Source organism: Fusarium poae, chromosome 2 (assembly GCF_019609905.1).
Source record: "Fusarium poae strain DAOMC 252244 chromosome 2, whole genome shotgun sequence".
Classification (NCBI taxonomy): Eukaryota; Fungi; Ascomycota; class Sordariomycetes; order Hypocreales; family Nectriaceae; genus Fusarium; species Fusarium poae.
The window spans coordinates 8,617,285-8,640,614 of record NC_058400.1 but is presented as its reverse complement, the minus strand read 5'-3'; the positions used below and the strand labels follow the sequence as shown (position 1 = coordinate 8,640,614).

The window sequence follows — 23,330 nt, the reverse complement described above, 5'->3', positions numbered from 1 at the left end:
ACCAAGCGTTTTTAGTCCCATTCATCATGAAGAATCCCTGCGATCATCATCACATCGCGGCGGCCGGCAAAGAACGTGTAGTCTAGCAGGCAGTACAGAAAGGAACAAACTTGGCAGGAAGATCATCACGTTGTTGTCTAGGATTTCTTAGTCTGTCTTTCTACAAGTGCCGAGATGATCACTTCGTTTAATAGCCAATGTGAGAGTGACTTGATCATTGTCTAATTGTATCTTGTATTTCATTTCTTTGCGCCAAACAATATGCAAACTATCTTTCCAGTCTTTGTGGGTTATAGTCCTGTGTGTGTGATTGTGTTCCCAAGTTTGTACAACCATTGTGTCCCTCCCGTGCGCGATGAAGGGAAAGGGACCAATGATGAAATAACGCCCGCCCCGATGCCCGAGTACAGAGATAGTAGAGTAGGTGATGTGTTGTATAATAAAGAAGAATAAAAAAGTGTGGTTTGTTTGCCGTTTCCCTTTCTTTCCATCCCAAATGATATTCCTTTCCCATTGAATGCCCAGTTAGTATCCCATATTTCCTTCCATGCATACCCACCCAGATTGAATAGTAAATAGTAAGTAAAAAAGCACGCCAGTAATAAAAGTAATAATAGCAAGACTCCCTCCCGTGCCTGATGTGGTTGGTTTTTTTCTTTCGGTCTTTTTCCTCTTGAGGTTTGATAATGCGCGTGGTCATCAGACACTTCCTTTTGACCCTCTGCAGGTCAATGAGTAGTAGCGCCCGAGGCTGGTTGAGGTGGCGCCTAAGATCAAGTAAAGTGATGAAGTAAAGTGTCGTTGATAGGTGACCTAGGAAGGATCTTGTGCGTGTCGAGTCGCATCGCATCGCTGATGAGAATTGATTCGATTCGATCCATAAAGTGGCAAAGGATGTGCTGCAGCTGTAGCGCGCAGTGATGCACTGCAGTTGGTGTCTGAGCCCCCTAGACCCCCCATAAGCCCTGAGCTGTCGGGTTGATCGACGCCCAACCTGACCTGTTGGTCGCCCGGGTTTACCCTCCTAAAAAAGGTACCAGTTCCAACACCTCTCCCCCACTTGTGAAAGTTGACCAAATAATAAAGAGAGTCCACATCGGCCAAAAGAATAGGTTTGCACCCAAATAAGAGTCGAATAATTCTTTTCCCTTTCCCTTTCCCTTCCCTTTCCCAAATGAAAAATAATAATAATAATGCTTTCCTTGCGCCTGGTATCGAGTTTGTCGCAATAAAATAGACTTTTTTCTGTTTGTTTTGTTGTTCTGTAGTCGTTGATTCGTCGTGTATCCTCCAATGTGGGGCAAATGTCTCACTTGAGTCGACCACCTGGTGGAAGCATGCACCAGATGGATATCAAGTACCCCGACTCGTGTAGTGTGGATGAGTAGTTCGTTCATTGATGAGCTTGTTTTTATATGTCTCATAAACTCATCCAAGTTGTCGGTTCTCGTATGCGGCCGCCATGTTGGATACAGCAACAGGTCGAGTAGTTTGGCTGGCGTCAATACACATCTCGACCTGCCGAGTCATTCGTCGTACCGTTCTCATTATGCGCGGAGCTGAGGAGAGTAGGGCATGCGTGACTCGGGACGTTGGATGAGCTTAGCCCATGGGTGTTGACTTGGTTGTTGGCGTTCTCGGCAGGCAGCTATAGAATTGATTAGTATCAGGGACCCAAAAAAAGCACTTTATCTTCCATGATCAGGTGGATAAGACATCCAGTAGCCTTGGAAAGTAGTCAAGTAATAGACATACCACAAATATCGTCACCCCTGTTGATCAAAAACCGTTAGTAAATGTAATGATAATAAATGGGTATACAAAGTTGACTCACCAGTACTGCTTGCTCACAATGGTGGGTGGACACCGACGTTCAGTCTCGATGTACTTGGGACACCATGATTCCACCAAGTGGTAGTGATGTTGGCAGCTGAGCTCCTTCTATAAGACGAAATTGTATTAGTATTGTGTCTTTTCATCCAACATAGACCATGCATGCCATGACTTACGTAGATGTAGTTGCACATGGTGAAAAGAGGATCAAAGGTGTCGATTCTAGTAAATCGTTGACCAAGATGAACAGATGAATAGAGTATCGAAAGAAAGGCCGATCCAATCCAGTTCAGGTTCTGTCGTTGTATATATATATATAAACTCAAGTGGTGGTAGAGTGGGTAATGGTTGTTAGGTAGTAATGGCGGTAAAAGAGGTATTGTTAGCTTGATGGATATGAATGAATGATACACGGCTGTAACGTCGACGTCAAGACAGCCTCGAGGGAAAGGTCAAGAGTATTTAAAGACAAGACAAGACAAGACAAGATGGACCCAAAACAATGGAACAGAAGCTAGTTTTCGGAATCCCTACGGACGGGGGCATCCATGAGCTGGGCTGGAGGTTGTTTATAACAAGTCCCAGACCAGTCCAGAGGGAAGAAGGGCCCGTCCCAGTTGAGGAGGAGTCCATAGAAAATACCCCTGTCATGACAGACTCAGACTCGAGGGAGCAGAATGGAAAAGCACACACCCAATACCGACCGGTACGTAGGGGTAGGTGTTCTGTGAGCAAGGGGTCTGGGGTTCTTTGGTTACGAGAGCTGAAGAGCGGGAGGGAGTGAAGAATGCACACACCCTCTAGTGGTATGCAGCTATCGAGGTCATGCCCCGAGCTCATTGTCAACTACCGTGGATGTAGCTCGCCCGGGCCGTGACCCCGGCTTTCACCCGGGCTGTGCTCCATTTGGTCAACCAAAATCCGACCCATAATTTGCACACCAAATGGAGCATAGCCCAGGTGAGGGCCGGGGTCATAGCCCGGGCGAGCTACATCCCCAAGACGAAGCACCTAGAACGACTGCTAGAACCGCTACAGTTTAGTACGGGGGTTACACAGACCAACCTGCGAGCCCTTGAGCGCTTCGGCGACTGCGAAGTGAGGATGAATGTAGTCATGGTTAATTAAATTGACAGAGGTGAAAAAACAAGACAGCGAAGAAGAAAAAGGACAAGAGAAGAGAAGACCCTGAAAACTTGCTTTTTTATTTATTTGTAACTAATGACTCACTCAATCACCTAGCGTTGGCCGAAGTTCCAAGGTGAAGGGGAAACAAAGAGGGAAGCTCAAGCACAGGCGTTTCAATAGTTGATGCTATTCACAGATTAGGTGTAAACGAATAAAGACAAGACAAGACAAGACATCCCACCGCCGGCATATTCGTTCGCGAGTAAGTTGTCAACTGGCCAGCATAGCAATGCAACGCATGCATGCATGCATGCATTGCCAGCACGAAACAGCGTCTTGTTGAACATGGCTTGGACCCTTTTTCTCCCCCAAATCAAACTCCACTGCTGTAGCAACATATATCAGACAAGACAGGACTAGACAACACAAAAGACAAAACACGCACAAGACGGGACAAGAATCACGAGCATCCATCCATATCATGTGTGGAATTCGAGACCGCCGGCAGTTGGTCAATTCCAACCTTGATGGACCGCAGTCTTTATTTACAGACAGACCAGACAGCACATACATACATTATGTATGAATCATTGAAGCTATTCCCTATTCTTATCTGCACGTTATCATCATCAGGAAAACAAGGCTCACATACATAAAGATTGGGTACTCACCGACAAATATTATAAACTCTGCCACAACGCGCAGCAACGGTATCTATTTAAAAATTAAAATAAAATAAAAAAAGCCGCTAGTTATTCCCATTCTCTCTTTCTCTCAGTGGGACACTTTCAGGGTGTGTTTCTTTTTACTCCACATGGTCCCCCTTCTTAACCGCTGTTTCTCTCTGGATGGTTCTTTTTGAGTCTCTTCTGCCCGCCAGACCGCGCCCTCTCTCTCTCTCCAATATCGCGAATGCCGGTGAGAGAAGAAGAGATACCCGAGAGAGACACATAAAAAAAGAGGGGTCCCTGTTTTTTTACAAAAATCGTTTTTTACAAAAAAAAAGGACAGGCGAGAGCAAAAGATCCTCTTTCCTACCGCCTCGCTCTTGAAGGTGAGTACATAATAGTAAAAGAGACGAGAGAGAACTATCTCCACAACGGTAAGCAACTCGCAGAGGCAAAGAGATACCGCCTCATCAATTGTATTTATTATCTTTCGCGCTTAATTGTTATTTTCTGTTGGTTTGTTTGGTCTCTTTTGCTTTATTGGAGATGAGCGACAAGGGATCTTGTCTTCACGTGCCACTTATCCCCCATGTGATCAGCATCCATCCCCCGTTTTGAGGGTATCCCACAACGGTTCCGCTGCGGTACAGGACAGGACAGCTTAAGCGGTATCACGGAGGGGAGATACATGATTGCTTTTTTGGGGGGGGGTCATAACAAGAAAGAAAGAGAAAAAAAAGAATTGTTTTTGCCATTCAACTTAGTCATGTTTAGATATGTCATGGAATCAAGGGGGTACATCATGATCTACTGCCGTTGCCGCTGCCGGTATTGTACTTTATTTGCTTTTTGAACTGTCTCTCGTAATGGAAAAAGGGGTCTACCGAATCAATAATACAACCCAAGTGGTCTCAATCAGATAAGTCGAGTCAATGTAAGACAACAAGACATGGACCGCCAGGAGACCTCTGTTCAGGTCAGGTCAGTTCAGGTCAGGTCAGTTCAGTTCAGGTAATTAGTGCACGTACTGCACATCACTTCAAACTCGGAACGAACAAGATTTTCTCCCTCCCTTGATGGTGATGATGCATTGCTCGCATCGCACATGCAGTGCACGGTCATGGGTAGTTTTGTTTTACCATTGGAGAATTAATTATTATTATTATTTCTCTCTGTTTAATATGACATGACCAGCCCAGCACAGGTCATATAACAGTCTGGCCCACCAGTCCGTCTTGTCTCATATCATGACCTTTTCTTTCCCTTCTAGACGTTCTTCTGGATTCATATCCATGAGGATGCGTTGCGCTTGGACAGTTGACGCCATTTCTTTTTTACTTGATCCCACTCTTCTCTCGTATGGTTAAAAACCCACCTTCATGTCATGCCCCCCCCCCCCCCCTTCCTTCACCCTCCCCCCCCTGGTTAATAAAACAAGACCACTCACTCTCCCTCTCTCCCCCAAGTACCGCGTACTGTACCGCCTTTGACACACCAATGCCGAGTGTATCACAATTCGGAGGAATGGTCTTGTTTCGAAGATGTCGGTCTGTCAAAGTTTGGAAGTTGCTCAAGAAGAAATGGGACAGAGTCATCAGGCGGGCCCCATCAATATACGGAGTACTGTACATAAAAGTCCACAGTTTATTAGCTGGTAGCTGCATGCTAACACACATCGGCTGCAGTTTTTAACTCCACTGCACACGTGGTGGGATGCCGGTAGAGTAGTCGAGTTTTTAGGCCAAACTCAATGTGGTGAATAGATGCAGTTTTGTCCTGTCCTGTCACTCTGCCGAAACAAGCACAGTTCAGTCTGTACCCGCTACCGGGAGATGAGATTCATCAAGATGAATGACGCTGGACAGGGCATTCGAGCCAATCAAGTATTTTAACGCGTTGTGTTTATTTTTGGTCTCGACTCGACTCTTTGCTCATTTAGAATTACGATCACAATGCCAATCAATATTCTGTACAAAGAGTCACACATGATTAGATAGATTCCTGTAGACTAACTGACTAGACTACTCAATCCATTTACTTTCCTAAAGAGGAACCGGTCAATACGCACGCTGGACTGTCTGTCCCCAGGTATGCATCCATGGATCCATGCAGTGCTATATGCAAGCCTTGCTGGCATACAGTCCTACCCTGCCGCGCATTCCCACCAATGACACAGAGAATGAACATGAACCCCTGCGGTGCCATTTCTACATTATCTCGATTCCAAGATACAGTATGTAATAGTCTACGGCTCCGAAAAATGTTATATCATTTCAAATCCTAAGCGACACGAAATCTCAAACCAAGTCAACACTCACTTGACTACTCTAGGTCATTTCTCCACTAAACCATGACCATAAGCCCCTGAAAAAGAAAGAAAAAGATGAAAATTTTAAGAAACAGTGCGTCATGGGTAGGAAACAAGAGAGCAGAAAAGTCCTTCTGGAAGGATAGGATCATTTCCACAAACCCACACTTGGCCCGACGCCGTCATACACACCGCTATCCAATCAGCCCTGCAAACCAACACTTTACTGTACCTCATTCTCCTTGACGGCTTGAAACTCTAGGGGGGGAGGGGCCAGAGAAATAGAACCTTTTTAGACTTTACCGACTGGCTGGAAGAAGGAGAGCAGGCGACGGGCTCTAGGAAGCTTGTCCCCGTCCCGAAGCGGCGTCATTAACTGAAAGGGAATTCTTGATGCGAAGATTGTTGTATGTATCTACACTGCATGACCATTATTGCCAGGGACATGTCGACTCCCTTCCCACCAAGTTGCTTTTCACAGTGAAAAGCTATGTCATTCCATCCCTAGTCAAACAACCCCCAATCTCACCTTGATGAAGCCGTCACCAAAAGACCATTCTACCTTAGCACCCAAGGCTCGCTATCTGGCCTGAGAGCTCCCTGTCCTCTGACGCCAACCCAAGTCCTGACTGACTGAAAGACCCCCTAGTTACAGTCGCGTTGTACAGTTGCAATTCAAGGCCCCCCTTGCAAGTTGTAACAGACGAGGGTGGGCTTTCTTTCTGTCTTGGCCAATCAAACACGTCCCAGCTTTCTTCTTTGGCGTTCCCAGGACGCGGGCTCGGGCCTCGGGATGTTCTGCTTCTGCGACGGGTGTTACGACCCGGTGCTTGTCTTTGCTTTGCCGATTTACGCTGCTTACTGTCACGGGTGCGCTTTTACTGCCCTTGTTGGTTAACAAACAACGTTCCGTCCTTTCTTTTCTTTTTTTTATTCCCTCTGTTCGAAATCGTCGTTTCGTATGCGAGTGGGATGGACGACAAGGTTCAAGCTCGTCATTCTAAGCGAAATCGATAGTGAGAGACATTGTCTCTGATGAAGGAGAAACAAAAAACAAAAAGTGAACGAACCAACAGCCGTTGAATAAAAAAATATTAGCCAAAATTGAAACGACACATGGCTTCTGCTACTACTGTCCATTTGCTGTGGCAGATGATCTTCTTCTTCACTGCCTCTTCTTTCTCCTTGCGGGGGAAGTACATACATCATGCATCTACGACAATCCTTCTGTAACCCTTCGCGACGTGGACCAGGTCTAGAAGATGCTTGGATTCACGTCAGGCATTGACAGGTCTCGCGGGTCGTGTCTCGGAGCTATCCCTTTATCGAGGTCTTTTCCTTTCTTTCCCTACCCTTATTCTGTCATGATTCCGTTTCCGTTACACCGATTGCCTGGTAAAGTTCCGCCACGTCCGTAATAACCCTGAGCCTGATCCTTCAGCCTGGCCTTGGCTCATAGCTTCCCATTACCGAGCAGATGGACAGGGCCTCCACTCAAAGGGCTCCATCTTTTGGTGTCATGGTCTGGGACCGTCCGTCGAACTGTGCCCTCTGTCCACCGTCAGGTGATTTTCCTTCATGTTAGCAAGAGAAAGGAAGTTTTTTCGCCCAAGCTGTAGATCGTGGACCCAAGAACGTGTTCTCCCTCGTCTGCCGGTAGCTGATCCTTTTGGTCTGTGTTCACTTTTGACCAGGGACCACAATGTTAGCGAACGGATTTCCCGAGTTCTTGGGTTCGATCAAATGAGAAAACAAAAGAGACAACAACTCTCAATCCCCGTTTCTACTACCCTTTAACTTTTCCAGGGCGAGATTAGTTCGGTTGCTTCTGTACCGAGTGCTACTAACTCAGACCTCCTCAAGTGAACTACCGACACACGCAGATTGCCAGTCACACGCACACGCACACTCACTCACTGCGTATGCAATAACTGGAAATACTGTTCAAGAAAAACAATGCCTCAAACGTTTTGTGGAGTGTGCATTACATTGCATTGCATTATTCACTAATGTAGATGATGCAGCACCAGACCGCCACTTGACAGCTAGCTGTGCGATCCATTTCATACCAACAACGCATGCATCGTGCATAACAATCACCGAGTCTCGAACTTGGCAGGCCTTTTTTGTTGTTTGCTTGTTTGTTTGATGCCCGATATTTTGACGGTGAAGCACAAATGGGAGAGATATTTGCCTCAACAGGAAGTGAATGTTGCAGACGGGAAGAAGATATGCAAGACAAGCACAAAACCTGTCATAACCCCAGGCTTGTCGACGCAACTTGTTTACATCTCAGTTCCGTTTTGTCACAGTAGTAGCGGAATCTTCCGCTAAAAAGACGGAAACCGTTTTGAGGGTATCCGTAAAGACGGCTAGCTCACTGGTCTACCGGGTGCGTTAATTTTACATGAAGCACTCAGCGTTCACGATAGTAATAGGTTTCATGGTAAAGATTTGAACGTTTTAAACTATCGTCGTTCAATCTAGTGTCATGTCATTGTTAATTCGAGTTAGTTTCATGTTGGTAGCTTTGTGTCATCGTATTCGTGAGGTTGAGTCTCAAACAACATGCAAGTACCGCAAATACCCTACACCAATAACACAAGACAACATAATTATCGTGCTAGCAAGTTGCTTGGCAGGGTGACTGGGCGTTAGCTGAACAGGTGAGGAATGATATGCCTCTATCAGGATTATACAAGCCATCACATGGCTTGCGCCCTGAATGATGAACTGGAACACAATCACGTTACGAACCGGGTGTTTAGTAACCGGACATGAGCGTGCCTTGTCAAGACATCAAGGTTGGCCAAGGACCGGCACGTAGTTGTGACTCTTCCAATATCACTCCACCCATGCGACTCAATTTGCCATGCCGACAGCACATCGTGGGTGTCGAGTAGGGTCACTATTATCTCACAAGAGTCAAGGTACAGAGACAGTTTCAGGGTTGCCCAGCTCCTTCTAGACTCTCTTTCTCCCTAGAATGCCAGTCACGGAAACAAGAAAAAAGTAAAAAGAAGTTTCTGCTTTGTCTTGTCGGCCAAGGTTTCTGCAAGTTGGCCTATCGCCAGAAGGATCATCAGGGCCACGCCTCACATCATCCTCACACTAGCTATGTTGATTATATACTAGACTGGGATCAAGACTGCGGAACCGGCCTGTTGGAAATTTAACGAGATGAGTGTAGATGGGTTTGTGTGCATATATACGGTAGTTGTCTGAGGCTGAGGCTTGGATGCAGACATCCGCCAGCATTTACAACGATAATGTGACAAAACCATACTGCGAGTAGAAAGCATAGCACGGACTCACGAGGGGCCTATGACGCGAGAATTATGATCTTTATCTCCCTGTGAGACAAAAAGGGTCTATCTGTGTTCTTAGTTTGTGCCTGAAAAGAAGCTTGGGTATACCCAACTCCTCAACTAAAAGGGAGGCAAATTTTCTCTAGCTGGCTGCACTGACATATGTACCTCCCTGTTCCCTTCACTGCCGGAAAATAAGGGTCCATCCAGTTCGTAGATCGTGTTGGGGATCTTGTAATGTAAGACATTCATTCGTCAGAAAGAGAAAAAGGCATCAAAGAAAGAGAGGAGAACGATGGACGTTGTTGGGCATCAAGATCGTCACAACTAGAATATCCACTCTTGCCAATCTCATCCCGAGACAATGGGAGACTGGACTTGGCAACAGGGCCTATGGTTTAGTTAAGTTACATAGTTGCCAAAACGGTTGGGGTAAAGTTTAATCTGATTTGTTCAATTACCATGTAAATAATCTCATGCTTTGACATATATGTATTTATATGTCCAGGAAGATATTCTAGCAAGGTAATTTTGGAGATCTAAAAGGCTTGGCCTTATCGGAAACTGGGATCGGAATTGTACATAGTTAGTATATACATACATCGGAAGACGGGCATTGATTTATTCGGCTTCGGTGTCTGTTAAGATCCCGAATGAGTGATGACCACCCCTGCATTACTGAAAAAGGACTATATAGCCTTTGGTTATTCGTGTATGTATAGAGAGAGTATCAAGATGGGTAACTCCCAGCTGTAACGCAGGTGGAGGAGGACGCTATTCTGATGACCCTATCGCAGTGGGGGGTTTGTCTCGTCTGTTGTACCATAGTTCAGGTGAAGCATCATGATTCAATCATTGTCATTTATCATTTTCGGCAGACACTCGACTACGCCTGGCGGCCCGTGGGCAGTAAGTACTTGCTAGATGCACGTATGCACGACTTACAAGCCAAGTTTTAGTACTACTTAATGTGACGATCAGACGCTAGGTTGGTGAGCCAATACTGTCACCATCACTATCAATACGTCGTAAAGTCAGAGCGTTTTCCTTTTTTAACGGTGGATGTCGAGTGAAACTGATACATCGCCAGTAGTTTTGTGCCGTAGTAGAAAAGGCTCGTAATGATAACCCCTGCTCAGCATAGCCCTGTCGCATATCGTGCGCGCAGGGCGATCAAACTTCAATTCAAGGATTCAACGCACGGCATATCGCCGATTGTTATTTTGGGTTTTTGTCTACTTTTTTAATTGATTGAAATGCCGCAATGATAAAGAACGGATGTTGTATGGGAATATAGTTCATGGTGGTTCGAACGGGCAAGACATAAAAACCTTGATGAGACAACGGTGGGGGGGGACCAAGCCCCGAACTCTAAACGCGTACCCCCAGGCAGACCATTTTCAGAGTTTACCAGGGCTTGCGAGGTGAAAGGGCAGAAGGATAATGGCACTTTGCTAGTGTGCCGGTGCTAGGTTGCATCGGCACATTACACCTTTCATCAAACGGCCATCAGAAGCTCGCGTTTCCAATCAAACACCATGGAGCACCTCTCCGTAGTAGCGGCGGATGCATCGCAAGGCTTCCCCTAGCGGGGGGTGGTGGTAGTTGGTCTCCCAAGTCTCCTCCTCCTCTCAGCCTCTCAATGCTCTATCTATGGGGTTTCCTTGTCTAGAGACATTCTAAACGTGGCGTGACCGAGGTCTCGACCAAAAGAAAGAAAAAAAAGGGTACTGTAACCTGCCGAGAACTTTGATATGCTCTAGTTGGTATGGTGTATCCGTACCATGTATGTATATACATACCACTGCTACTGCATAACAAGGTTAACGGAGGGAGTGCATATTGCGAGATTGACCGTCATTTGCGAACGACGATATAGTATTGTTTTCTCTTTTCTCGTCTTGAGATCTCTGGGAGGCCTGCTTGCGATCAGACATGGCTTGACGGGAATAGTTGCTACGTACCCAAATAACGAAACGAGAGAGATTTGAAGGTTGGCGAGAGAGATTTGGTTTACTTGGTTCCTGAGGATCACATTCCTAACTTGGAAGACGGAGCGATTTGATGTTCGCCAGTTCCAGATCTTTGGGTCCGTTGGGCATGAATTGGGCTTCAAAGATGCTGAAGAAATTGCCACTTGGGAGACAATGGAAATGTAGGGACAGGAGAAGGATTGCCATAGAGAGTGCATGGGAATAATGAAAGTCTTGTAAATATGCATATGTCGTGTCCACGTTGATGCCCCTGAACTGCAGACTGAGAAACTGAGTGCAACTGGTGCTCTGTCTTGAAGTTTGGGGGAGTTTCTTGACGAACTATATGAACATTGTTCGAGGAAATGCGAAACGTTGTTAGATTAAACGCAGGTATGTATTAATGAATTGCTTCTTGAGTCTTTCTTGCTTTGTGTCAACAAGCTGAAGCCCCCTATGCCATCCCTTCACCGATACACTCCCTCATCCATCAACACTCACTCGTCGGTCAACACTCAACTCCCCTACAATGATCAATACACTCATTCCTATCTCTTACGAATCTATCCAAGGTTCTATCTCGCTCCGCAACTCAACCAAATGCTTCGCCAAAGCCTCCTCCCGATCGCGAAACGCCTGGAAAGAAACATCCACAACTCCCGAGAACATAGAAGATGCCGTACCAGCCCCTGACCAACGCGCCGTCGAGCCTCTCAGACGAGACAGAAACTCCTCTGCCAGTTGAATCGTGAGAGACATCTGAAGAAAGGGTGACGACTCGACGGCGAACGAACCGACCGTCACGTCGGGTAGTTTCCAGAAGCTAAACGTTGTGTTGGCATCGGGCTGGGATATAAGCTCTGTGTGTACGAGGCTGAACACTCGTTGATACATATCCAAGAGTCGAACGTACGTCGACAAGATGAACATGGCGTTGCCTGGGTCACTTCCATCAATGGTGGAGTGATGTGTCTTGTTGCTCTCGTTACTTGAGGGAGGCTTCTCGAGGATGTCGGCGACTCGACGGGTCAGCTTGAACATGTCCTCAATGGGAAAGCCCTGTCCCCTAAACCTCTCGTCAACAGGACGTCCTATGAACGGTTCATCCTGGGGAGCAGGCAGAGCAGACGCCAGGTCCAGAAGCCGGGCGTTGATGTCGGACAACTGCGCCATCCAGTGAATCGGGGGAGCCTCGGGTTGCTGCAGAGGCGATAGGTCAGCGTCGTGCCGGAGAGTGATCTGCCTCGGCCTGAGTCTGGTTCTAGGCCTCTGCTTTGTTGTTGTTGTGCGCCGCGGTCGTGACGCGCGCTTGTCAGAGGAGATGCTGTGCTCAGGTGCACAGCTTTCACCAGCGCTGTTCAGGGGCACAGGCACTTGTAAAGCGTCACTCTCTGGTGCAACTTGATGATGGTGATGATGATAAGGAGGTGCTACTACTGGCACTTCAGGTTGGAGAAGAGTAGGGGTGGTAGTTGTCGTTGCTGGTTGTTCCCAAAAGACAGAAGGATGATGGTGATTGTCGATGGGGAACTCGGGATGAGATAAATACTGAGGGTTGTTTGTAAAAAAGGCCAGCTGTTGGTCAAAGGTAAAGGCAAAGTCGGCGACGCTGGAACTCGAATTGTCGACGGGATCGGGTGAGACAGGAACATGACTCTTAGACGTCAGGCTGGCTGTATGGGGTACTATTGGCACTGATACTTTTCATACCTCTCGGCAGTGAAGTGAGTCGGTTGGATCCAAGACAGAGACAGAGACTGGGCAATATGATGGAGAGAAGAGAAAGGAAAGAGGGCACGTACCCGTGTCGGGTGAGACAAGACTCGCATCTTCCTGGATGTCGGTCCGTCGTCGCTTCGGCGAGCGGCGTTCAGTCGACGAGGTCGAGTTGCGTGCTGGTTGAGAAGAGTTGTTGTTGTTGTTGTTGCTATTGTTACTGTTTTCCACAAGTTGCTGCTGATGTTGCTGCTGGTTCTTCCTATATCTCAAAGAAGGACTCGACTTGCACTCGGTCTTGAGTCTCACGCAGCGCTCGCACGGTTCGTCGTTGTATCGTTTGCAGCTGAGTTTCTGACCGTGACAGCGATCACAAGCTTTTCGAATCACCGTCTCGGCCATGTTATCCTGTGTGAGAAAAGGAAAAAAAGGGGAAACAGATCGGGGGTAGTCAAGACATGGGGTATCCTGAATTTGTTTATAGAAAGAAGAAAAGTTGCTCAAGTCCATGAATGCATACTATCAAAAAAAAGGGACGTCCTGATACTGCAGATTTTGTGTGGCACAGTAACCGCTCTCGTGAATTCTAACCAGGTAAAAACTGACAGGAGTAAGAAGGGAACGAGGGGGGAAAGCCCTTGATGCATCTACTCGCCTAAGCAGCGTGTCGTGCTGCATCTCGTCTCCTGTATCTTGCCAGTGAGGCGGTTCCGATGATGTCGGTACCCTCGTCGTGAGACCTTGTCATGAAATCCGATCCCATGGATTGACCAAGATGAGGTGGAAGAGGACGAGAATTGGGAACAAGTCACCATGTTTCAATTCTTAATCTCAACTCGCTACTGGGTATCAATAGACCTCAACACAATACTTGACCCAACAACTCATACTTGTCAATTGCTTTCTTTCATTCAAATCTCAACAAGCGGTGGCGTCTCGTCACTTTTTCAATCTTCCAATGTATCACAACAGCACGCCTTGTACTCCGTCATCAACCTCGAGGGTTGTCATGTCGTGCAACGTGAAGCACGTCCTTTCTTTTTCACCCTCTGTTAGCCCTACTATTTCGAGCCTCGTCAGTTTTCTGCCTTTTAATTTTCCCCTTCCCGCTCACCGCAGTTTTGGGTAGGAGGCTTGAAAGTCGCCTTGTCGGTTCATGTCATTGGAAGGATATTCGGCGAGCTGCAGATTCAGTGTGGTGGCTGGATTGATGAGATTAGTTAATTGTCTTGGTAAGGCAAGTGATGCGCGCTCATAGGATATTCATATGGGCGCTTTGAGAGTTTGGGGTGAGTGAGTTGATCTTGTTGGTGTTTGTACCTAGACATTCCATGATCGCTACCAGCACTGTATATCAGATCACATCATCTATACAGTATAGTTTTCATCATTAACCATCACGTCACCTCATGCCATTCTACATTCCCTGTAGTTCTCCACTCAGATGATGTACTGTACGTAACAAGCATCCCCTTTCAACCCCATCTTTCGATCGGTTACATCCGATCTCCATAGTCCTGCCATTCGAGACTGTGCATTTCCGTATCCATACATCTAATCCTTTTCAACCATATAGCTATTATCGATCTCCTTGTTGTGTCTGTATCCAAAAAAGGACCAACGTCGTCCACAAACAGGCGAGACATTGACTGGTGGCGTCCAGTCGTAACTCGAGCCTTGCCTGGGAACATGTAGTTGTTGCTACTGTCTCTCGTTACTTTTACTCGTGGCTATACTGTAAGACGTCTCACAGCCATGAGAAGTTACTGCTGTTCATGTTCTACTGTTGACTGTGCTACCTTATGCACTGAGACTTTCAGGTCATGGTCGGCTATTTACCAAGACACGGCCGCTAACAGGATATTGAGTGAAGGAAACATGTATTTATTTTTATTTGAGATGAGGGTAGTGGCTGGTATCTAGTATATGCAGTCTTTGGTCAATTCAAGCGTCTCGAATAATACACCCTCCCAAGAAGAAATCCTCAACGCCTTCGATATGCAAACAAAACTACTAATTCAATCTGATAAAAATACAAAATCCATGACGCTTTCACCGCCCCTTAGACGTCGCCTGTTTTGAACAGCTCGAGGTGCTGACGCTCGCGGGGAACTCCATTCTCCTCGAGGAACGCCCTGACCTTGACCATCCAGCCTTCTGGACCGCAGATGAAGTACTCAGCATCAGAGCTGTCAATCTGAAGCAGCTTATCCTTTTGCAGACGGGCAAGATCAATCTCGCCCTTGAAGTCGTACTGGTCGCCTTCTTTGACATCCTCGAGGAAGATCTTGGCAGTGATGTTGTCGTGCTTCTTGGCCGAGTCCAAGACATGAGGCACGAAGCATGTTGAGCCGGAATAACGAGCTCCGTGGATCCATGTAATGGGTCGCGAGGCAGTCTCCGATTCGAGAACAGAATCGAGGATGGAAATGAGAGGAGTGGCTCCAACACCGGCCGAGAGGAGAACAAGAGGCTTCTTGGCGGCTGAGGTGTCGGTGGGGTTGAGGAAGAATTCTCCAGCGGGAGGGCTCAGCTCGACTTCGTCACCGACGTTGTATCGCTTGTGCAGTCTAGTGGAGACAAGACCGGGGACTTTTCCAGCAGAGAGGTTTTCAATAGAAGGCTCCTCCTCTGGACCTTGGAGCTTGACGCTGATGCGGTAGTGGTTGGATCCTGGGGCCTCGCTCAGACTGAACTGACGGCTTTGGAGAAGACCATCGAGCTCAGGAATAGGAATCTGCAGACTGACGTATTGTCCAGGAAGGAACCTGGGGAGAGGCTTGTCGTCAAGAGGCTCAAGGTAGAAGCTGGTAACAGAGTCGTTCTCGGCCTCCTTCTTGGCAATCTTGAACTTGCGCCACGAGTTCCATTCACCTGCAGCATCATACAGCTGACCCTCGCGCTGGATAAAGATGTCTGCGAGTTGACCATACGCGGCGACCCAAGCATCCTTGATCTCAGTGGTTAATGCAGAACCGAGGACTTCGCCAATGGCGCCGATGAGATGAGTGCCGACGATGGGGTAGTGCTCTGCCTTGATGAAGAGGGAGACGTGCTTCTGGGCGATGCGCTCGACGGCGTGGGACAGCTTGCCAAGATCATCGATGTATGTGGCGTAGGCGAGAACCGAGTTTGCAAGAGCAGCTTGTTGAGCGCCTGTTTGTTGATTGCGGAGGGAGAAGTAGTTCTTGAGCTCGGGATGGGCGCCGAGCATGTTGCGGTAGAATGCGGTGATGATGGTCTTGCCATGCTCCTTGAGGATGGGAGCTGTGCTCTTGACGATAGCTACTTGTGCTGCTGTGAGAGCCATTGTGTCTATACCGGCTGTGTTTTGTTTGTTTGTGTTTGCTGTTTGTTTATTGTGTTTGTTTATTGTGTCTGTGACGCCCGTCTTTTATATCGTCCCCCGGAGAAGCATTGAAGGCGCGGAGAAACATGATTCTGTTATTCTCATATTCCCAGTCATAATCATCATGCGATGCGAAAACGAAGAAAAGAATAATTAATTCGCAGTCCCCAGTACAGCGCTGATGGCCGTGTAAGTGGTCCGATGGGGGTTTTTGACTAGAGCATCTCCGCGGGGATCTAAGGCTGAACCGGGAATTGGCGACGAATGCTTCTTTTTTTAGTACCTGATAAGTTACAGCTTGTAAATACGTTTCATTTAATTCGGTTCCAAACTGATGGACCCAGACATACGAGACTAAATTAGTAATTCATTTTATATTGTTTAGACTAAATCTTTGGATTGTTTATTCTTGTAACGTTATCATCGAAATAGACTCCGACAGGCCCCGTACAAGTCGTCAGTCATGAGTACTATTTTACAAAAAGGTTCATCTTGATTTGACTGACAAATTGTGACTCAGAAAAAAAAAGCAAACTGAAGCCAAGAAAGATTCTATTCTCTTATACGGAGAAGCGGAAATGTCATCTACTGTCTGTAAATTTTTAATGGCACGAGTTTGGGGACAAGTAATCTTGTGACAAAGAGTGAGCTGACATTTGGAAACAAGCTTCGGATGACCCCGGGTTGTTGGAGGACGGAACGGAACGGATATAACGGGATTGTGCTGTCAAACTTTTAATAGCGGAATATCACCACTCAAACCATTGCTATGAGATTGATAATCGCCATGACTGTTGCAACCTGGGTCCGCACTTCAAGCCGGAGAGAAGCCATTACTACCTCTATCTATCCAACATAAAGAATAAAGAGCAGACGATACGACGCTAGGACCAGTGACGCCCCTAACGAGAAAAGAATATTGAAAGCCATTGAAAAGTAAAGCAAGTAGGCTTTTGTGTAGATATATACCTAGGTAGTGCAGCTTGACATGCAAATGACAAGGAAAATTGATCGTAGACCCGACGGTCAGCTACCCCCATCTTCCTCTTCTTCTCAGCCTGCTGTGCTTACAGATCCGCCGGGGCTCAGGACGCGATGCAGGTCTTTGACTCCCTTTATAGGACATCTTGCCGTTAACTTAAATCCCACATTGTCTTGCAGCATCGGGGCTACTTACCGACGACGTCGAGAGGAGGGACCTTCAGGAATCGAGGACCTGATACGGCCACGTCTGACCCATACCGCCCATCAAGTTCCCGAAAAGTGATTAGAAAGGAGTATATTCGTAAGTAACATTCTTGTAGTTACTTTACGCGCTTCCGAGTGAAGCTACACCCGAGGCCACGAGGTGAGCGAGGTAGTTCGCTTCCGCAAGGATCTCTTCCCAAAAGACCTCGTTCTACAAGAAATCTTGATCCCAGATCTCTACGTCCGAATCATCGTCTGACCAGACCCCTTCATCGCAGGCCTCTTCATCACAGGCCTCTTGGACCCAGGTCTCCTCCCCCCAAACCTCTTGATCCCAAGCCTCTTTAGCCAATGCTTCTTGAACCAAAGCATCTCTAGCCGAGGACTCACGGCCCGTTTCCGCTACCTTCTTCTCTTTTTCAGTCTGCTGCTTTTGCAGCTCCCTCCCTACACAATAGTCAGATATGCTAATATAGAGCGCAAATACTGAGTGATTGGTATAAGTGACTTACAGGGAGCCAAAGGGGCCGGCGACACCTCTTCTAGAACAGGGGGTTCTAAGTCAGGCTCATCGAGAGCAGGTGCAGCGAAAGCCATGGTATCATCGTCCTCAGACCACTCCAAGCCCCCGGCAATGAGAAATTCGGAGTCCATGCTTTGATGCGAAAATTCATAGAAGAATTATGTCGGATAAAGCAAAGGACTAAATAGTTTGGTGGACTGGTGCAGGTACGTTCAAGAAGTTTTGGTTTGAGATTCTGTTCCTGTGTTTGTTCTCCGGCTTTGGTGCAGCTGCCTGGCTGCCTTAATATCTACTTGGCTCTTTCGCAGAATTGAACTCGAAAATTATGACGTAGTTTTAGGTAAATGATCATAATAATAAAGAGAAACATAAACCATTAACTAAAGATTATCTAAAGCTGCTTATCTCGAAGTTCAATCTTAGATCCCTAATGTCGAAAGGTGATTTCTCCCTTCAATGTAACGCAGGTGCTTGTGTGGGAATCCGAATGGATATAAACTCTTAAAGTATACCAACATATCTTTCCCGATGCTTATATTCATGCAAAACTGACCAAACTAGACGCCAAACACCAAGATAATAAATACATGAGGCCTCTTATGCGGCAGCCTTGACCATAGGCTCCCAAGGCTTAGCCAAATTCCATAGGTATACCTCCCCGACTGGCTCTTCGCCCAAAGCCTTAACGAGAATATGCTGAAAGAGAGGAGTGTTGGAAAACAGAGGTGCAACGGGAAGGACCGATCCTCGATCCCAACCGGCAGAAAGGCCTTGCGACCATGAAGGCTGTTGCACAAAATCCTTGACTTTGTCGTGATAAGCGTCCCAGTCGTTGGAATGATCATTAACAACGACTTGGAACCTCACACCCTGGATATCAACCGTGATGCGCTGCAACATACTCGGAAACCCAGCTTCCGCGCCCGAGCTCAAAATCCATGAATAGTCGGTCTGGTCGCCATTGCTTTCCCAGTCATACCAGACCTGAGTGCCAGTCTGTGAATAGTCGTTGAGCACAAGGCGTCCCTCAGCATCAAAGCTCAACTCGCAGTGTCGTGCATCGATGCCCGGCAATGTTGGGAGGACGATGTCGCACGTGGAAGGGTCAGAGCCTAGGACGAAGGAACCCGGGCGCTTGGGGGGTGCATCGAAAGAGAGCTTCAGGGCACGGGTTGGACGGCTGCACAGGAGGTTTGGCAGGCGTGAGGAGAGTGTTGGGGAGGATTCTATTTGGACTGTGCGGAAGATGTTGGCGTGTAGATGGGCTGTTTTGTCGGCGAGGGAGTTACGTGCCGTAGGGACCAGCCAGGCGATAATGTCGGACATTGTGTGAAAAAGAGAGTTGGTGAAGAGAATGTAGTTGCGGTGAGTTGTGAGTGAGAGTTGGCACTAGATAGTGTATGGATTGACACTGGATAGTGTGTTGACGATGATAATAAATCAGAGGCTCAAACGAGAGAAGCCAAGTAATCTTGATTGTATAAAAACGAAACGTAAATGTAAAGGGAAATGGAAAAAGCACGCTGGAGAAAAGACTATCGATTTTGTCTCTGATGTGTTGTCCATGTGGGTTTATATCCAAAGTCAACACCACTTCACCAGTCCACGTTGCGCCGACAACCACTGGTCCTCAATGCACCTCGCCCGACGCGTCGCGAAGACCTACGAGTATCCCAGAGAGGCAAATGTTCGAAAACACTTGTTTCATTATGCTAGGTCTGTCTTTGGAGAGTTGAATGTGGTGGCGTTTGAGCGTGGGAGCACGAGAGCCAATCATTTTTGGTGGAGTTGGAAGGGGTCGAGATATGTGAGCCACTAGACCAGAAAAGTGAGATGATTAATGAAATAGGAAGTATTAAATGACAAAGACATTTGTAGCATTGATTTTGAATGGATTCGGATTAATGTGGCGTTTTGGGAGTGGTGCGCTGAGAGAGGGAGAGATAGATGCATGAGGATCGCTGTCGTGGAGTTGGACCCTGCATGCACTTTACTGACTCATATTGTTTTGTTTCGTAGTAGGCATTGCCAAGAGTCTATATCGAATAACCATGTTTATTCTTGGGAGATCTGGGGTAAGAAGAAACTTGTACAGATCCTTGGTAATGTACAGAGTATTCCGGGATATGTTGCACACTCTCAGAGACACTGCGCTATTCGACAGAAAGTGATGCATCTGATACACAATTAGATTCATAGACAGATTGAAACTCGCATTGAGCGGTTGTATCCTTCTTCAGGCAGCCATTAACTGGGAATCCCATCAGCTGCCGGGTCCCCACAAGTCCCAATATGACCCATTGGGGTTCTGGATAACATCGATGGAACGACATCCAGGATGCCAATGATCTTCCTTGGTTCCAAACGGCCACATGGCAATCGCAGGCACTTCATCCGGTGCACAAGCCTGAGGCTTCTTCCAAGTTGTCCATTCCAACTCGCCCATCAGTTCTTGCATCACAGCTCGACCATGCTGAACTGCCTTTTCCAGTTCCTCGTCATCTTCACCATCTCTTTCTGACACACTCAATAAACGACCACGAACAGAATATAGCGTGTTGCAAATCGTCCCGATAACTGTGTCAAGAGATGTATATATCAACCTATCTTCCACGCTCCATTTCGCCTTGACTAGCAGAGCCGGCCTGAGATAATGTATCCTGCATTCCTCAATAGCATCAGCAGTTCTGTTTGTTTCTCCTCTTTTCGTCAAGGAAACATCGTCGGGCAACGACGGTGCATCGTACCAGGTCAGAGTAGCACCCCGAACTTCACTGATGAAGTGGCGAGAGGGTAGTTGTTCATATGCCATGAGCGCAATCCTCTTGCTGTACCTGGTCACGATGAGATCAACCACACCTTGCCAATTCACAGTGTACCTGCGAGGCTGACGCAAGACTTCCTTCAGATATTCTTTGATATCCACAAGCTCCTCTATTGTCGCTGCGCCGAGTCTTTTGAGGTCCGGTCGCTCCGGGTCGGTGTTTGAGACGTTGATGGGAAAGAAGAGGCCAGATACCATGGAAGAAAAGTCGATCCGCAATCGGTCGGCCCCAATATCATCGTATCTCTCTGCAACAGCCCTCACCCATTGAAATGCGGTCAAGTCTTTGTTGTCCACCAAATGATCACGCAGTTCTGTGCGCATCATGTTGACCAGGTTCAAGTCCTTGCTAAAGTCACATTTGATGACTTCGACGCCAATTTCCATCCGCACAAATCCATCCAAACCCCATTTAGTTGCGATTTTGCAAAGATCGTCCGCTCGATTCTTTTCGTCCATCATTTTATGGTCGCCTTTGTTCTCGCGGAGTACAAGATCCTGAGAGTCTAGTGTGCCCATGCGCGTCTTGCCGGCGCTCATTCCGTCGAGTAAGAGAAAGTTGAGTTCACGTGTTGTCTGGTATAAATGCAGATAGCCACGAACGTTAACATCGCCGTCTTCGCCGTCATCTCGAACATGGAGTTCTTTTGAGATTCGCTCGTTGCGACGCCGTAACTCCTCACGAAGGCCTCCTTCGAGTACATTGTCATCTTGCTCAGATTTATCCTTGCCTGGGATCGGTACTGGAGGATGCCCCCTCCCCGGCTTGAATTTAAAAGAGCGCGCAAAGTTCTCGGCATGTTCTAGGTCAAAGGCTAACCACTCCAGCCCTGCTGGTGTTACGTTTTGTCGGGAACCGTGGTAAAACATCGTACCAGCAGGCACTGTAGCTGGGAAAAATCCGAACCCATTGTGATACAGAGATGAGCCCCATAGTCGGCCGGCGGAATGAATCTCGTTGAAAACCATGTACGCTCGGTCTTGCGCATACTTGGGGTCGAGTTGTATTCGCTCTGCATTTTGGTCCCCGTTCGCAAACTGTAGTAACAAGAGGCCAAAAAGGCCGAGAGGAGCCTTTGGAATCATTTTGATATGTTGGAGTTTTGCAGATCGCCAGTTGTAAGGTGCTGCAAGGCGAAGGGAAAGGTCATCATTAGGTTTGGGAAAATAAAACCATCAAGTATTGTGAGTCACGGATGGCTTTGATCTTAATAGCAGCCTCACATCAGCAGAGCTAATAATTCTGTACGGGCCGCGCGGCTACTAAAGGTGCCTATCCTAGTTGCTGCTGCCCACTTCCCATGATCGAAAGGCCGATCTTATCTTGTGGAGATGTCTGATCGGCTTTAGATTGATAAACGCTGCGTTTTTAAGGCTTCCTTTGTTCAGTCGACGGAACTCGGCTCGCTTAAATGGATTACCCCGGCGGATATAACAAAGATGAGTGGTAGCATCGTATAAACCTAGTTAGCGTATCATGTTGTTGCAATCCTTCGCGTATTGCGTAAGGTATGATGGCAATTTTTGATGAAACTGTGCATATGCCTACCATCAATTGTGTTTGTCAATCATGGAACAAAGACCATGATAGAATAATGTATCAGAGAATGGGATTGTGAGTCAGCATTCGACCCAAGACCTCTGGTACAGGTACATTCAATATGTTCCACCGCTTAATCTGTGGTCAACTTTGAAGTGACACTCGAGGGTTGGAGTGCATATCATGGCTGCACGGCGTTCGGAAACTCGACCGTCCGTCTTCGTCCTGGATCTGTTGAGTGACCTCGTGCAACACATTCAAAGGCGACTGCAGATCCAATAGAAGATGCGTGGTAGCAGTGAGGCATACAAAGAATACCGATGGTGGGGTGATTGGTGCAGTATCAACTCACCGCTGTTCGACGATGAGAACCTTTGATGCATAAACATTCAATAACCTGCCATAAGCCAAGATTCAAGTTCAAATGGAACCTTTAGAGATGTCATGATACGAGTTCACGACCAGTTGATTGACCGAATTTCGAGACGGTGAAAAGATTCATAAGCCACGATCTGTACAAAGGTCGTACTGAATGCTGTGCATATTCGGTGAGACAGTCGCTGTTAAAATATTGGTGTTTATTTTGTTGTGAGAATCTGTTGAGATGAGGGGTTCCATATGAGATCCTTTTTGTTTAGCTTGGATGTCCCCAGCACTGGTAACGAGAGTTGGTAGACATCAGGTAGATATCAATTGGTATTGTAATTCAAGCAGGGCAGTTGAGTACCTTGCATATTCACTCGAGTTCAGAGTCCCATCAGAGATGTAACTAATCGTCCAGACCAGACCCGGGGAAATGACCCGCCTTGTGGGACGATCCCCTAAAAGCTCACGCAATTAGTTCCATCTCCAGCGCGGGGTTCAGCTGCGCTACTGTACTCTTGTTCGGGTACCTCGGATTAGAGGCCACTAACACGTACATACTTGACAGCTTCTTCCATGACAGCTCTACGATTTGTATAGCTTACTTAC

General features: G+C 47.1%; 6 protein-coding genes across 6 annotated transcripts; all 6 read right to left on the bottom strand.

The window, feature by feature from the left end:
- Positions 1-1,547: 1,547 nt before the first annotated feature.
- Positions 1,548-2,027, bottom strand: FPOAC1_006940 (uncharacterized protein; the record flags this gene model as incomplete). Its single annotated transcript, XM_044851413.1, has 4 exons — positions 1,548-1,648; positions 1,756-1,772; positions 1,835-1,941; positions 2,010-2,027. 4 exons carry the CDS (start codon positions 2,025-2,027, stop codon positions 1,548-1,550), a joined length of 243 nt encoding a protein of 80 aa, XP_044710125.1.
- A 9,746-nt stretch (positions 2,028-11,773) lies between these two features.
- On the bottom strand, positions 11,774-13,336 carry FPOAC1_006939 (uncharacterized protein; the record flags this gene model as incomplete). The annotated part of the gene is made up of 2 exons (XM_044851412.1): positions 11,774-12,874; positions 12,929-13,336. The coding sequence occupies 2 exons, from the start codon at positions 13,334-13,336 to the stop codon at positions 11,774-11,776; spliced, it is 1,509 nt and encodes a 502-aa protein (XP_044710124.1).
- Positions 13,337-14,996: 1,660 nt separating this feature from the next.
- FPOAC1_006938 (uncharacterized protein) lies at positions 14,997-16,244 on the bottom strand (the record flags this gene model as incomplete). The annotated part of the gene is made up of 1 exon (XM_044851411.1): positions 14,997-16,244. The coding sequence occupies one exon, from the start codon at positions 16,242-16,244 to the stop codon at positions 14,997-14,999; it is 1,248 nt and encodes a 415-aa protein (XP_044710123.1).
- A 1,438-nt stretch (positions 16,245-17,682) lies between these two features.
- FPOAC1_006937 (uncharacterized protein) lies at positions 17,683-18,125 on the bottom strand (the record flags this gene model as incomplete). Its single annotated transcript, XM_044851410.1, has 2 exons — positions 17,683-17,918; positions 17,984-18,125. The coding sequence occupies 2 exons, from the start codon at positions 18,123-18,125 to the stop codon at positions 17,683-17,685; spliced, it is 378 nt and encodes a 125-aa protein (XP_044710122.1).
- Positions 18,126-18,591: 466 nt separating this feature from the next.
- Positions 18,592-19,320, bottom strand: FPOAC1_006936 (uncharacterized protein; the record flags this gene model as incomplete). Its single annotated transcript, XM_044851409.1, has 1 exon — positions 18,592-19,320. One exon carries the CDS (start codon positions 19,318-19,320, stop codon positions 18,592-18,594), a length of 729 nt encoding a protein of 242 aa, XP_044710121.1.
- Positions 19,321-20,257: 937 nt separating this feature from the next.
- Positions 20,258-21,904, bottom strand: FPOAC1_006935 (uncharacterized protein; the record flags this gene model as incomplete). The annotated part of the gene is made up of 1 exon (XM_044851408.1): positions 20,258-21,904. The coding sequence occupies one exon, from the start codon at positions 21,902-21,904 to the stop codon at positions 20,258-20,260; it is 1,647 nt and encodes a 548-aa protein (XP_044710120.1).
- Positions 21,905-23,330: the final 1,426 nt, after the last annotated feature.